Source organism: Melospiza melodia, chromosome 14 (genome assembly GCF_035770615.1).
Source record: "Melospiza melodia melodia isolate bMelMel2 chromosome 14, bMelMel2.pri, whole genome shotgun sequence".
Lineage (NCBI taxonomy): Eukaryota > Metazoa > Chordata > Aves > Passeriformes > Passerellidae > Melospiza > Melospiza melodia.
The window spans coordinates 12,639,825-12,655,643 of NC_086207.1; the positions used below are offsets into that span (position 1 = coordinate 12,639,825).

General features: G+C 39.1%; 1 protein-coding gene across 1 annotated transcript in view; it reads left to right on the plus strand.

The window, feature by feature from the left end:
- The window catches only part of SPOCK1 (SPARC (osteonectin), cwcv and kazal like domains proteoglycan 1), a 264,194-nt gene that overhangs the window by 167,209 nt on the left and 81,166 nt on the right, over positions 1–15,819 (plus strand). The window contains exon 5 of the mRNA XM_063168721.1: positions 10,317–10,449. Within this exon, the coding sequence (XP_063024791.1) occupies positions 10,317–10,449 (133 nt within the window). The remainder of the gene's footprint in view (positions 1–10,316; positions 10,450–15,819) is intronic.

Genomic DNA, 15,819 nt, shown 5'->3' on the forward strand with positions numbered 1-15,819 from the left:
GGCAAAGCAGTCAGGCTGAAAGATTAGAATCAAAATGTTTAAATACAGCAGTGAGTAAGAAAGGACACTGCAATTTTTTCACAATTTTATAAAATTTTTCCTTAAAATAGCTGACCAGATCTTGGGAAAATAGGGCTGGAGGAGAAAGTCAGCCAAGCCGGTCAGGCAGAAGATAGACCAGAGTCTGTAGGGTTTGAGTAAACAAAAGTGTTTTTTGAAGAAATGCAACAACATTTGGGGGAAAATAATAGCATTAATTTACAGTGACAAAGAATTAGTGCAGTCCTTATGTTTCTACCACAGCAGCAGAGAAACTGTGGAAAGAATAAGAATGGAATCCAAGGAATCAATGTGAGTACCTGAAGTGAAATTTGGGTGGCAAGAAGTGATGGAAAGTAAAGGGGCACATCTTGAGCCAACAACACCCAAAACTGATTCCTGTGTAATAACTCAGCAGCAAAGTATTTAATTTTTTTCTTACAACCTGCTAAAGTCCCAGGTAATGTTATGCTTTCTATCTAAACATGCCGCTGATTGAGTCTTTCTTTTTTACACAGTAAAATCAAAAGTAAACTTTTGAGGAAGCAGCTATAAAATGCTGACAATATCAAAAGTATGAGTAGATACATTGCCTTTTAAGACCACCTTAATCTCTGTGGTAGAGGGGCCTCTGGAGCTACCGGTGAAAGAATATGGGAAGAAGGGATGGTTTGTAAGGCACAGGTGCTGGGCTTTGAGATTCAAGGTCACAGCAAAGTGAGACCTTAAACACTCAGTGGAAGTAGCTCATGAAATGTATATCTTGCAGTTTCTGCAAGTATGTCAATTGAACTCATCTTCAAATTTTACCCAAAGGTGTGTTTCACTGTGTGCTGTCCCTGCACTGGATCATGTGCATTCAGTTTGTGTCATAAATTAATGTGATTATGTAAATGCTGTCCATCAGTTGGGCCCTTCCTGAAGCTGTAGTCACCTTTCATTAAGACACAGCCTGATATAAGATGGGTTAATGCTCCTGATGGCCTCATTTGAGAAGCTGGGAATGGTATAGATATTATGAACTCCATCTCCAGCATCCAATAACCAGACAGACAGCACTGAATGTGTGAGAAATTCAGCAGAATGTTTAGACATTCATAGTACTGAGCTCTATAAATCAGCAGTGCTGAATAAGCAACAGGGGCATTAGCCTATTTAGATGCTAAAAAGGATGGGATTTTAAAATTACTCAGCTCCTTATAGTATTTATAACTGGTTTAGTTTGCATGCACTTCACTAACATTCATTTTATTCTGACATAGGAAACTGCATTCTGATTATTTCCCTGAACTTACCTGGAATAGTGGATTTTGACTACACTCTGGAGGTGGATTTGGGATTGATTTTTTTTTTAAATTGTCTGTTGTTTGACAAGCCAATTCTGTTCAGAAATCACACATGAATTCTTAGGTAATCAATGCTAATTGTAAAAATCCTCAGCAGCTTAATCTGCTGTAGCTTTCTTGAGAATTTAATAAGCCTATCTCATAATAAAATGTGTCAGAAGGGGCAAATATTTTGCTAGCACAGCTTGTAACTGATTGTCTGAACCATGGCACCAAGTATTCAAGAACAGGAGTACTGTGTAGTCATTTTTAAATAGAAACATTTGATTTAGTGCCTGAAGGGCAAGAATTTTTACAATATTTTAAAAATTCATTTACTTTCCCATCCCCTACCAGCAAAATGTCAAATTTTTTTTCTGAGGATTGCATGTTATTTGCCTTAGGATAAGCAAAAGCAACATAATGAAGCAGAACACAGCTGAGCTGTCTGAGGATGCTTTGGGGGGGCAGCATTGATTTTTTTTCCCTTGGAGTTGCAACGTGACAATAAGATTTCTGAACTTTTTTGCTTCAGAAAAAAAAACTCTCATACTTTGGGTAGTGGAGCCATTTGGAATGTAGAATTAAGGATTGTGTTGCACACGACAGAATAAATAAGGCTGGGTTATAAACTGAACTGAAGGACATGGAGCTGAGCAAGACCCCAGGGTGAGTCTGTCACCTCTTTCAGGCCATTCATTTGTTCCATCAGTTCCATTCTGCCAAACTGCTGAATGTCTGGGGAGACATCAGAGCTTTGATGGTGCTAAACTTCACAGACCTCTGCATTTGGCCAAGGCTGAGGGTGGTTTGAAAGCTGTTCTATCCTCAGCTTCTGTGGGATTCATCGGTCAGGTTGGAGCTTTAAAATGTTATTAAATGCTGCCAAGAAATCTGCCTTGAATTTTAGCCTCACTAAGTAACCTGCACCTGTTTGCACAGCCATGGATATGCAAGGTTCAACACTGGAACTAGAAATATGAGCTGGAGCAGGGAACTGGTGGGAAATGACTGCTCTGCCAGGTTTGGTGAAAACAATTTTGAACCTGTCTAATTTCATGAAACAGTGCATAGAGAGGGAGGATCAGCTTTCCTCCCCAAACAACCTGACAGCTCAGATTAATCTCACACACCATCAGCAATTCAGCCTCCTTGGAGATCTTGGCAAGTTCTGCCAGCAGGAGGAGGCAGACCTGATCAATGCATTATTTTAATATCAGGGTAATCAGATCCTGGGCAGAGAAAAGCTTCCTTTATCCTTTCAAAATGTATTCTTTGGTAATAGGGGAAAAACCAATAAGCTGTCCTAGAAGGAAATAAAGAGGGCCAGTGCCAAAATAAAGGTAGTACTTGTGCTGCACCCTTCACCTTTATGTGCTTGGTGCCAAGTTCTTGCATCTCATCCAGCATGTGAAATGCAGGACTCATCCTGCAAACTGATGAGTGGTGAATAAGATTTCAGCTTTAATTACAAACTTCCTGCTATCTGCCCTCCTCCTTTGAAATTCAAGGCACTTCATTTTATTTTTTCATAGTTTGGTGTCTGAGATTCCTTTTCATGTTAGTGGAAAAATAACGATGAAAAGGAAAATAATTCTCTTATAAAAATTCATGAGAACAGGCAGAGTTTAGAAGCTGTGTTATTTATTCAGGAGAGCACAATGACTTTTAAGAACATTGGGATTTTATGTTTGTGTGGATTTTTTGGTTTTGTTCTTTTGTTTTGTGTACATTGCCTGTTTTCATACCTGTGCAGCTGTTGAGCATATGTATTAGGTCTAAAAGTTGAAAATCATTTAGAATTCAGATTAAAAAATGAATTGCCTATAAGCACAACAATCTGTTAGCTAAGACTGTAAGTGGAACTTTCAAACACCATTTTTATGCATTAAGTGCTCAAAAGCAGAAATCCTTACGCTTCTCCAATGGTCTTAATAAACAACCTTATCATTTTTAGTCCAGGAATAAGTAAAGCCAGAACTAACATCTCAGAAAGATACTGAAACCCTGATACTGTGCAGAGCTGTCCTGGCAGTTTGAGAGTATCCATATTGAAATTACATGTTATATCTGTTTAGACACAGACCTTGCTGCTTTCTGAGTAGCTTTGCTCAAGTGGCTGCATTTGGGGTTCCCTGACTGGTGTTGCAGGATCTCAGAAGTCACCTGCAGCAGCTGCATCACCTCAGTCAAACTCACTAGAGCTTTTCTGGTCTTCCAGGCCCTCAGAATCTGTGTCAGCTTTTCCAAGTCATTTCTTCCTTTAAAACACAGAGAAAGTAAAAAAATAACAAGATTCTTTCATCTTGCAGAACCAATAACCCTGAGGACCCTGGGCCCCCAGGCCCTTTGTTCTCTTTCCAAAGCTGGTTGCCAGCTGGACCTAGTGGGATCCATGCAGGAATCTTCAGGGCATTTTCCCTGCAAGATGTGTCAGGGGGTGTTCTTGCAAAACATACACTGTACAACATCTTTCAACCTTCCTTACATCCAGCTGACAGGCCCCTTCTGGAATGTTTTTTCCCCTTGCTTATTTCAAAATGTCTTCTTACTGTTGGTAAGAAATGGAGGCTCAACTCTTCCTATTCACTTGGAAATCCATGTTTTCATTTCACTGGAATGACACCTGGTACACTTTCTCTTCAGCACTTGAGATTTTTGCTTTAACTCTTCCCTAAATTTGTCATCTCTAACCCTGTCTTCTGAGTAACCAGTTGCTTTCTGGGAACACTCTGGACAGACTTAATTACTAATATAATCTCATCAATGTCATTGTTTGAAAGAATAGCAAGTAAGTAGAGTATCCATTTGCTGTGGGGGCCAGACTTGAATGAGTTCCATTCTGCCAGAATGGTCCCCAGCCATCACCAAGCCCCATTAAAACCTTTGCACATCTACCAGTGAGCAGTGGTCTTTTTATTTCTTATGGCTCTTTTAAGCCAGATCTGCTGGGGAGAAGATATGAAGGCAGCAAGAGAAAGTAAAACCAGTTAGGTGAAGTTATTTCTTTGAATATTGAAATCAGGGAAAGTGGTACTTAGTACAGTGGGATGATGCTGACATGCAAGGCTGCATGTTATTATTCTTTGTTTCTGAAAATGTAAAACCCAGGTGGAGAAATTGCTGTAATCATATGTCTGTTCTCATTTTACAGTGTTTGTATTAAATAAAGAGTCTGTATCAGATTCAATAGCATAGTACCTTTATTTTTCAAGGTAATATGTGTAGACTATTTTCTTCACAAATCTTGTCTGGTAGTGGCTCAAGGTATACACAGCTCTTGTGAAAAATATGAAAGGTTCTAGAAATGAGGCCAAGCTTTTAACTCTAGCAGAATACCAAAATGATACAAAGAGAGAAGAGAACACTGCCATTTATACTGGTAAATTTCAGGTTTGTCATTCCTTTCCTCGAGAACAAGAGAAACAACTTATGCAAAGTAAAGATGAAAACAGGCAGGCACTGCTGGCTTTATCTTCAGTGTGATAAGCTTCCTTCAGGGGGACATGAACAAACTATGCATGAGGCATGGAGAGGGTACAGACAGTACATTTTAAACTGTTCCCACTGTGAATTGTTCCAGCTTCAGGAAGCCATTCAAGTTTGCTCTCAGAGCTCCTTCCAGCTTCTGGTACCTGCTCTGGTGCACTGAACTTTTCAATTTTGTTTTAATACAGCTTAAAATAGTTTTATGTGACTTAGGAATTTTTGTTTGCTTTAACATCCAAAAAGAAAGAAGGATGGATGGATGAAGTTAATCCTAATCTTGAGGAATATGTCTGTGAGAGCTATAATTGAATCTCCAGTACACAACTCACAGAGCTCAAAGACAGGTTTACCTGAGAATCCTTGCAGTGGGGGGGCCCTCCTGTGGGTGCCTAACTCAAACCTGCCTTCCAGGGAAGAAATCTCTGGAAGAGACTGTTGGGAAGAGTTGGCCTTTCCTGCAACCAACCCAGCTAGGAGTGGCAACATCAATAAAAGTTCAGTAACACCAGTTTACCCCATGAAATAACTTGGATTTGTCAAGTCCGTGTTTTGTACATAAGGCCTGTTCTATCAAAAAAAAAAAAAATCCCAACCAGCTCAGTCCTGTTCAACAGGACCTGAAAAAAGTAGTTGTATGATTTTAAGCCCAGAAAACAAGATAGGTGTAAGTAATTTACAACATGAATTGAGCCAAATTCTATGGTTGTGTAACATCACTGAAACACCAAGTTAAAGAACAAGAAGAGACAGTACCAATCTCACAATTTGTTTACCTGATACTTTCTGTCAGAAGACATTGTGTAACTTATTTGTTGGGGTTTTTGAGAAACTTTCTGCTCTTATTTGCAGCAGACCTTTGAAAACTCACCTAACAAAAACTCCTTTGGGTAAAGTCTTTTTCTTGTCCAATAAAATTACTGAATAAGTTCTAAAGTCCCAAGGAGAAATTTCTATTTACTGTCTGCTTCATCCTAAAAGTTTGTCAGGACTTTCAAAACAGTAGCCTGCCAAAGGAACCTGATTTATAATTGCATTAAACCCATCAATGCTTAATCTGCTAATTTACTGTATGTGCATTTGGGAGTAACTGATCTTGAAGCCAAGTAACATACTCTCAATATTGTACATTTTCATCTTAATGAAAAGTCTGAACATGTGTTAAATATAAAATTAAATGTAAATAGACTGCAGATGTAAAGAAACAAAACATCTTTTTTTCTCTGCAAGTGCATTTATTTTGGCTTTGCCAGAGGTTTTTCCATATATGTGTTTCCATACTGTTTCTGAAAACATTGTTACCAGAAAAATACAGAGATTCCCTAAATAGCTCAGCCTGTCATGCAATCAGGGGTTGGTTTATATTTTTGGGTTTCGTTGCTGTTTTTTTCTTTAAAACTGAGTCAATTTAAGGTGTTTTGTTTGAGAAACTTTTGCTGACTCAAAGGCACAGTTCAAACTCCCCATCAGTGCCCAGAACTGATGCTCCCTGCCAGGCTGGATGGGGCCGGGTGCTTCCCATCCTTGGGGCTGCCAGCTGCACCCAGCTGGGCTGAGCTGGCTCCCCTGGGCACACCTGGAAGCCGTAAAACCTTGAGTGGAGCCACTTTTCCTCAAGGTCCTTTTTGCATGGCTGGGGCTCTGTGCTTGGAACTGTGTGCTGATGTGCAGCTGTCTGTGCCCTGGCTGCCCCAAGCTGCCCTGCACCCTCCTGGCATCTGGCTGGTGGCATCTGCAGAGCCTCAGGCACTGTCCCTGCTCCTGTGCAAGCCAAGCAGATGGCAGCTCCCAGGATTGTCCCAGTGTGTGGTGAGCAGTGTGTCTGTGTAAAGAGTAATGAACTTCAGTCACTGTGCAACTGTGAATGCTTGAGACCACTGACATTTCTTTATGTAACAAAATACAAGAGGCTGAATACTATAAAACTTACTAACTCCATAATTCTTTTTCCTTTTGGTGCATTGGTTCGCCAGTCTGCAAAACAAAAGCCGACAGGGTTTGCCTATAAGTCTTAATACTTGACCAAAACATTCATGTGTTCCAGCTTCTGGAATAGTGAAAATAGTCGTGGATCCTTTCAACTCTGAGTCTTAGAGCAGGATTAAAGTTGGTTGTCAGGGAAAAAAAAGCCTAATTTGCTTTGGCCTGGCTTGCTCCTGACACATTCATTCCAAACCAAGATAATTAGCATAGCAGAGCATTCCCAGAGTATGTGAATGTGCACTTCCATTGAGAGGGGATTTGCTGGCTGGCTGCTTATGGCAGCCAATGTTCTTGTCTAGGTTTTAATTTGTTTGTTTGTATGTTTGATGTGTTGTTAGGAGTTATAGGATTGAAAAGCTTCCAAAAGTCCTATCCAGCCTCTCAAAAATACTACTGCAGAAAAATACATGTTTGTGTTTGGAAAATTGATGTTCCTTTTACAAGATATGTTCTCAGCTGTGGTTTTCCTGGGGTACCTGGGTATCCAGTTAAAACTTTCAGCTGCTGGTCACTTGGCCAAGCTGAAAAAAATTAATTTTGACTTATTTCAAATACAGTGGCACTTTGCACTCTCATTTTGGAAAAACTTGCAGCTTGAGAAGAATATATTAGGTTTTGAAAGCCAGATTGTTTCTTGCACAGAAATGGCTGCTGTGCTACCAGTTCCATGCACCTGCAGGAATGAGGGAGCTTCAGATTCCTTGCAGCATTCTCTGCCTCATTGCACACATTATATGAAGTCCTACTAAAATTGTTTAGTTTTTATTTCATATTAATGGAATGCTTTGGGATCTACTCTACTGTAAATTCTTGTTATAAAACATCACACTTTCAGAGAATAAACTTCCTTTTATTATTAAAAGAAGATCCTGAAGACAAATGTGGGGGTTAGGAAGAGTAAATGTTTTTTTCAGTGTCTGCAGGCAGAACACAGCAAATGGGGCTCAGGTGAACCTGCTGAGATCCCCAGCTGAGGGGACATGCCAGGCTTGGTGTTGTGTTCCAGACAGCTGCTCTGAGAACAGAGCTCAGGCCTAAGGCTGTGCATGTTCTTTATCATCTCTGTAAAGTGATGGAAATGGCCACCAGGCTCAATGAGCTGCTGGAATGCTCGAAACAATCAAATTTAATTACTTTTTTCTTTCTTTTCTTTTTTAAGTGATGATGGGAGAATGAAAAACATCATCAGCTTCAGAGGAATTTTCCAGTAGGAATTGGCTTTGCAATATGAATCTTGAAGGGATCAAAGGATTAAATAAATTGGGAGCAAGGGAGTGTAAGGCCGAGCGGAGATGGACAAGCAGCCCTGTCCTGAGTGGACTTTTCTTTTAATGCGATAATGCAGAATACCTGATGTAGTGTGGTCCACAAATGCTGTACAATGTGTTTATACTTCCCTCTCAGATCCTCTGATTTTTTAGGCATCAGTCTAGCTAAGAACTGCAATATATTTAATTTTGATGAGGTGCTCGTTAGTTCACTCACTCCTCTCCATCCTCCACGCTTCGTGGCTGATGGCTTTGATGATGATGGCACTAAATCATACACTTCAAGTTTAGCATTTCTTGGCTGTTTTTCTATAACTAATCCTAAATGTTTTTCTTAACAATTTTATGTATAGCAAAGGAGCTATCTTTTGAAATTGTAGGAGTTAAAGTCAGTGAAAAATCTGCTTTAAGCTCTGACCTTCTGCAGACTCCAGAGGAAAGGCACAGCTCCTTTCATATTTGTCTCCTAACTCTGCCCATCAGTATCTACAGTACAACATTCAAACATATTTTTGACTCTGAGTTTGTGCATTTCTAGAAGTGTAGGGCTGTAAGTAAAGTAAATGAGGAAATTTTCCTGTCAAGCTGAAAAAAAAAAACCAAAAGTCATGCCTGTAATCCAAAGAGGTCAAGAAAATAAGATAATCATTACATTTTGATAACTAAGCATCAGATCCACAGAGCTGCTTCAGGGGGTTCAGAGCCAGTAAACATCCTTATCCAGAGCATTTAGCACCTGGTGTATTGGTTCCTTTGTAGGCAGAATGCATCTGAAACAGGGAGTGCTGCTCTCTGCATTAAGGAGACTTCTTCAAATAACAAGGGAATTTAGTCTTAAATAGTTGGCTTCTATTTTCATAGTTTATTATATCATGATTGGATTCCTTTTGTGGACCCAATCTTCTTAATAGTACTATTCATCTCTGGCAAAGGTTAGACTTCAGTGAAATTAGGACTGAGATGAAAGAATAGAATTATATTATTTAGCAGCTGGATGTGTCATTACATCAGAGTTGGTATTGTGTAGCAAATTGTAAGCTGCAGTGAAATTGCTTTAAAAAATATCTGTATACATTTTTCTAAAACTGTGATAAAGTCATTCAGCAGCGCATTGAAATGCATTTCTAGCTGAACTGTTATATCATATCTTTTTTCTTCCTGTGGTACAAGAACAGATGGCAGTTATTTTTCTTACCAGTCTCTAGCAAAGCTGCTGCAATGCTTTGCCTTCCCTTGTAAATGCTTTCAAGTGAAAGACAAGTACACACCACCAAAATGAAGCTGCATTGTAACACTGGATTGGGGTATCTAAAGCAAACTTTTCATCAGCTTGCAGCATTAGGCTGGTGATAATTACTTAATGTCCTATCAGTCAAGTAGTTCATTATGACAGGAAAATGAGCTGTTAGAGTCAATGGCACGTTTTGCAATAAGTTTTTGGAGCAGATGTCTTTCTTCATAGACATTTTTAATGCAATAATTGAGTATTCTATAACTTGAACACAAGTGCAGTCACTCCCCAGGGACACACATTGGTGGGTTTGGAGATGCTCCCTGTGACTTTATGGCATTCCTGGGGGACTGTGATTGATCTGAGAACCTCAGCTGATAATTCAGTAGCTGGTGTGTCAAAAGGGCTCCTGGCTGTATATTATAGCAATATACAGAATCACACACAAAAGTGTGATTCTGTATATTGCTATAAGCACAGTATAAATTGCAATGTTTTCTGAAGGATTTTGTTTTAAAATCATTGCTACCTTAGCACCAGTTTGGCAGCTCTGAGAAGGCTTGGTGAAAGTGTCTCTAAATACAACCTGGTATAATGTTGCCTGCATCACCAGAAATGCTGTGTAGCTCAAGAAATGCTATATTCTGAAGTGAAATCATCTGTAGTTATAAATCTAAATGAAACCACCAAGTGCTGTAAATCTAGGTCTGCCTACCAATTTATGACTTTTTAGATTGCCTGCTGTAATATGCCATATTATAAAAGCATTGTTTGGAGCTGTATTTAATTTACTTGCTTTAAATTATGGTTTAGTAGACTTGGCAGCACTGGGTTAATGGTTGGACTCGATGATCTTAAAGGTCTTTTCAACTGAAATGATTCTAAATTAATGCTGTTCTGAAAATCTAGCTTTATTCAGAGAAGCTCTAATTCTTCCGTTTTATACAAACTACTCAAAAACCGTGGTGTGTCTTTATTTTACAGCCTTCGACAAAAGAAAGGCAACTTGGCCCAGAAGCACTGGGCTGGAGCAGCCAACGTGGCCAAGTGCAAAGCCTGCCCTGTGGCACATGCCAGCGCTGTCTGCGGCTCCGACGGGCACACCTACAGCAGCCAGGTAAGGGCAAGGACACACCTACAGCACACACCTACAGCAGCCAGGTAAGGGCACACACCTACAGCAGCCAGGTAAGGACACACCCATAGCACACACCCACAGAATACACCCACAGCAGCCAGGTAAGGACACACCCACAGCAGCCAGGAAAGGGCACACCTACAGCACACACCTACAGCAGCCAGGAAAGGACACACCTACAGCAGCCAGGTAAGGACACACCCACAGCAGCCAGGAAAGGGCACACCTACAGCACACACCTACAGCAGCCAGGTAAGGACACACACGCACAGCATCCAGGTAAGGTGACACACCCACAGCACACAGGTGAACTCTGCCTAGGGTCACACCCACAGCCCCCAAGTGAGCTCTGCCTGCAGCCCCAGCTCCTGAGCAGCACTCAGCTGGGATGTGGGGTGAAGGTGAAATGCCTCTTGCTGTTAGGCAGTATTGAATTACACTCCTTGTTACCCTAGGAATGTTTTTTCATGTAAAAAGTGCTAATAAATGTAGGCTTTTCCATATTTGACAAACAGCAAATCAGAATGCCAAATTGCAATCTTGTGACTTTCTTGATTCATGTTTCTCTAAATAGCCTGTTCTCTTAATGAAGTAGAACAATTTTAATATTGATGATGCAACTAAAAAAGAAATATCATTTGATAAGATTGGCTTGTTTAGACAAGAGGATTTGGGGATAGTTTGTTTGGGGTTAAGACTTGGTCTCCAAATCATAAAGTAACTTAGCAGAATCATTCTTCAGTGATAGATTTATTTTTAATTGTCTCTTTTTTCCTAGACTTCATGGGTAACATATTACAATTCATTTAGCCTGTGGCTTTAATAGGCCTGTGTGCCAGATGCAGCATATATGGTACCATAAAAAAATTCCCATAACCCAGTGGGGATAAATTGACTCATTGTTATACTGAAAATACGATCACCTTAGGGCTTGACTCAATAAAAGAAAATGTCTTCACAGCCATTCAGCATTCCAGATCTCCCATTAGCAAATAAAGCCTATCATGCCTTGGACACATGTCCCAAAAACAGCACTTCAGGCACTGGAAAGCATATTTTAGGGAATACCCTTAAGGTTCTCTTAAATTCATGCATACAAACTAATGTTTAACAGCCAGTAAAACTACCTTTTAAAATCCAAAAATAGCCTTCTCAAAAAAAAAAAAAAAAAAAAAACAAAAACAAACAAAAACAAAAAACTCAACAAACAAACAGGAAAAAAAAGCTATCAAGGAAAAAAATTTGTTTGGTGTGTTGTGACAGCTACATTATTTTCTCAGCTGGGCATTTTGAATTCTCCACTTATTAATGGACACAAATATTAAAATGCTGCCATGCCTTGGTAATTTCAGCTTCTCTCCTGTTCTGGCTGAAGGATTTGCATGGCCAGAAGGAGCAAATGAGAGCAGAAACTCTCATCTGTGCACACAGACTGCAGGAAAAATGGCCACATGTTGCCTGTTAAACAAGTTATTCTTTAATTCTCTCTAGGAGTGTGTATTGCAGTAATTTAGTTTTGGTATTTATGGTTAAGGTGGGATCATTTTAAAAACCACTTTTTCTGTCTGAACTCTTGAGTCCATAAGACATTCTGTAGTAAATAGATTTCATTTCATGTTCTGTCAATCTATGCACTCATTTCTGTGCATCTCACCTGCCTCTCTCACTGTATAAACACATTGTGCCTGACTCTGTTAGCTCCAAAAGGGATTTTGGCCTTCTCTGTTTCTCACCAGAAGATCTAACTGGTTTTCATCAACATACTGCCAATGTTATAAATTCACTGAGCTTTTGTCATTATGATATAAGCCTGACAGCTACAATGAAGACATGAAACATTTCCTGGTGCTGACATGTTTGACTGTCAGAGACACCTCCCTGAAGTTGCCTGTTTGGGTTTCGGGTTTTTTTCAAAGGAGATTTTTTAAAGATTTATTCTGAAACAGCATAGTTTCATCTTTATTTATTGTATGTTTTACAATCAATTGCTCCCGTTGTAGCAAAATTCAATTTTTTACTTTTTTTGGGTTTTTTTAGAAGATTAATTTTAGCAAATGAGCTGAAAATACTTCGGGGAGAGCATTAAAATAAAATAGTGTATGTTAGTGTCCCAACATATAATATTAGTCTATAATATAATAATAATAATAATAATAATAATAATAATAATAATAATAATAATAATAATAATAATAATAATAATAATAATATAGTATGTAATAATAGTATGTATTAGTGTTTGTGATCAGGAATGATCATGAGTATCTAGTATCTTTTACAAAAATAACATACTGCTTCCCTCAAACTCACTGTTAGAATTCACCAGACTATGTGATCCCATTCTCTTGCCTTCAAGTCACTAAAATCAAAGTTTTCTCCCTAATTTTCTTTCCCATGCCAGTGCTGTTGGCAGGAATTATTTCTGGCCCTGCAGTGCTGCCGTGTTCTAGCACTGACTGTGAGAAGGCACCCAGGGGGACAGGAGTGTGGGCACTGCTTTGTGCAGGGATGTGTTTGCTGGTCCTGGCTCTGCATCTCTAAATGGGCAGTGATGAGCTGGGAAAATGGGCAGGTTCCTGCTGAGCTTGTGAACAAAACTTGGAGAGAGGCCACAAAGTTTTGGGGGGGAAAATAATCTTCTGAAAGTGCACATTGGGGTTTTCCTGCTGCTGGCAGCCAGGTGGGACAGGCAGACACAGCTGCAGGTGGGTCTGGGCTCTCCTGCAGGTACAGCTCAGGTGGGAAAAGGGATTTGGGCTCCTGGCCTGGCAGGGCAGCATCAAAGTGTTTCAGTGATGACCTGGAGCTGCCATCCTACAGCAGCAATGGACCTTCCCATACTTTGTTATCTGAGGAAAAAAAATGAATGAAAAGGAAAAGATACAACACAAGTATGACTGGGTGATCAAATGCAGATGAAACTTGGGTGTCAAAAAATGTCCAGTAATTCACATCAAGAAAATGCACATGTACTAAATACACATCTCACAAGTTCTTATTTAGCCATTTCATCCTGGAATAATTCCAGCTATTTCTCAGGAAATGTAGTAGACCTAGAGGCAAGAATTTCTTGGCAAAATTGGGGAAAGTCGACCGAATAAATAATGCAAGGGTTATAGGGGAAAAATAACAAAAGATAAACTAAACCTCAATTTTTGAGCTTACTGGTCGATGTAGACAGAAGTTCAGGATGTTTAACTCAGCCTTGTTGAGCTCCACCAAAGACATGGAAGCCTTCAGCCCCACAATTAATTTATTGAGGGCTAGTCAAAGGAATCTTTTGTCTTTTTAATCTTCCATTGGAAAATATTCAGTGGTGCTGATTTCTAGCACAAAGACAAATGATAGAATGCTAAAAATTATAAAAATGCCATGCCCACATCTTGTGCTACAATGATTTAAGTGTCACCTAAACTATAGGAGACACAAGGTAATGAGAACTTTGATGGCTCTAAAGTTGATTTAGCTTCCTGTTTGGGAGTTGTACTGCTTAAAAAATCTCACCAACTTTTAGGCATTAAACCTTTCTGGGTATTTTTCTGAAATCTTGAGAACTTGATCTGGATTTCTTCATCTGCTATCCGTAAGTGCTAAAACGAAAATTGATAAGACCCCTCATTAGGCTGTAGTGTGTGGTTGGGTTTTTTATTATTCTAGTTCTGTTTTCCAGATGAAAAACTAATTCTTCCAAGCAATGGAATTCTTCAGTTGCACCAATAATTCAGCACTTCTGCATGACAAAATTTGAACACAGATGTGGTCTGTATGTACTCAGTCCCTGTACACTGTTTACAGCAAGTGAAAAATTAGTGGTTTTTGAACTTGCGGAATTTGCTTGTATTTCTGGAAAACTTGATAAATGATCACTCTTCCCTGTGGGCTTTGAACTCTAAGAAGCTTAGGTTTATCAAAGATTGCACTGATTTATTTTTTCTAGTTACTGCTTGAAATGCAGGTATTTTAACATGTACTCCATCTCGCACATAATAACTTTGTACAAAGAAGTTTCCTGGGTGTAACAGCTTCATTTAATATTGTGACAATACAAAGCACTTCCATAGGTTATTACAGGCAGATTTTCAAAGCTCTTGAAAGTACTAATGAATTAAACTTATGAGGTACGTAAGCCCTGTAAAGAGCTCAATGTAATTAGTTAATGTTTTTGTCAGCAACACATTAAGAAGAATAACTTTGAAGATGTCAGTTTTACAGGAACTTTAATTAAGCTTGTTAATAAAGCAATTACATGAACATGACGATGACTGTACTTAACTACTCAGAAAATGAAAATTAGGATCATCTTAAATTACAAAACATACCACCTCAATGACTAATGGTCCCTTCAAAGATGGAAAGGTACATTGGCATAATTATTATGTTTCTAATTAGGTACATTGTTGTTCTGCAAATTTTAATTAAATCATTGTGAACTAATTTAGTCCATAATCATGTCTCTTTCTGTTTGAAAATGTAAAAATCGTGTCCTGTTGTCATAACATTAGGTAATAAATTTGATATTAAGGGATATACAAGAAAAAAAATTTCCAACAATCGTGAAACAGAAGAAAAAAATAACGACCAAAATAATGAGACACTATTAGTTAAATGTGTGCAAAGCGAAGGCTTCTGCATTTAATTAGGAGGGGTCTGTATGCAGAAACACAATTAGCAAAGACTTGTTAAAGTGTCTAACTGTTGAGCATTTAGTGCAATGTGGTTTGGTTTTCCATAATCAATCTATTGGCTGCACTGCCTGTCCTGGAGCCCTGGGGTGCTGCTCCTCAACTGTGGTTTGCACAGCCTTTCCTCTCTGTCATTTGTCTGAGGGATTGCTTGGCCTCTTCTGATGGAAAACAAGATACTCAAAGACTCAGCAAGCCTTAACACTTCTTGTGTGCCCACTTAGATAAGGGTTAGGTTAAATTCTCTGCTAACTTTTAGCTTTGGTCTGGTTTTGTAAGTGAAAACTAAGGAATAAGAGAGGAGGTGGGGGAGAGGAAAGTGAGATGTAACAGGATATGATTAAAGAATTCCATGGGCAAGAAAATCAAGTCATCCTTATGCATCTGCTCCCTGTATACATTTTAAAGATTGTTGGTGGGAGGTACAAGAATAAATTATTCTTTCATATATCTCTTTGTGCAAATTGATAGATCTTATGGGATGTGAACCATTCTGAATGAACTTTCTACAGGAAAAAGATTTTGCAGCATTTTAACTACTTCCTTATTCTAGTAGCAGATTTTCAGCATTATCCCTATTTGATAATAGGGATATTTGACTCCATGTGTTGTTTGATTCCATGTGTTGCAGGGGAGTTCCTAACTGCAGCAATACCTCTGACATGAG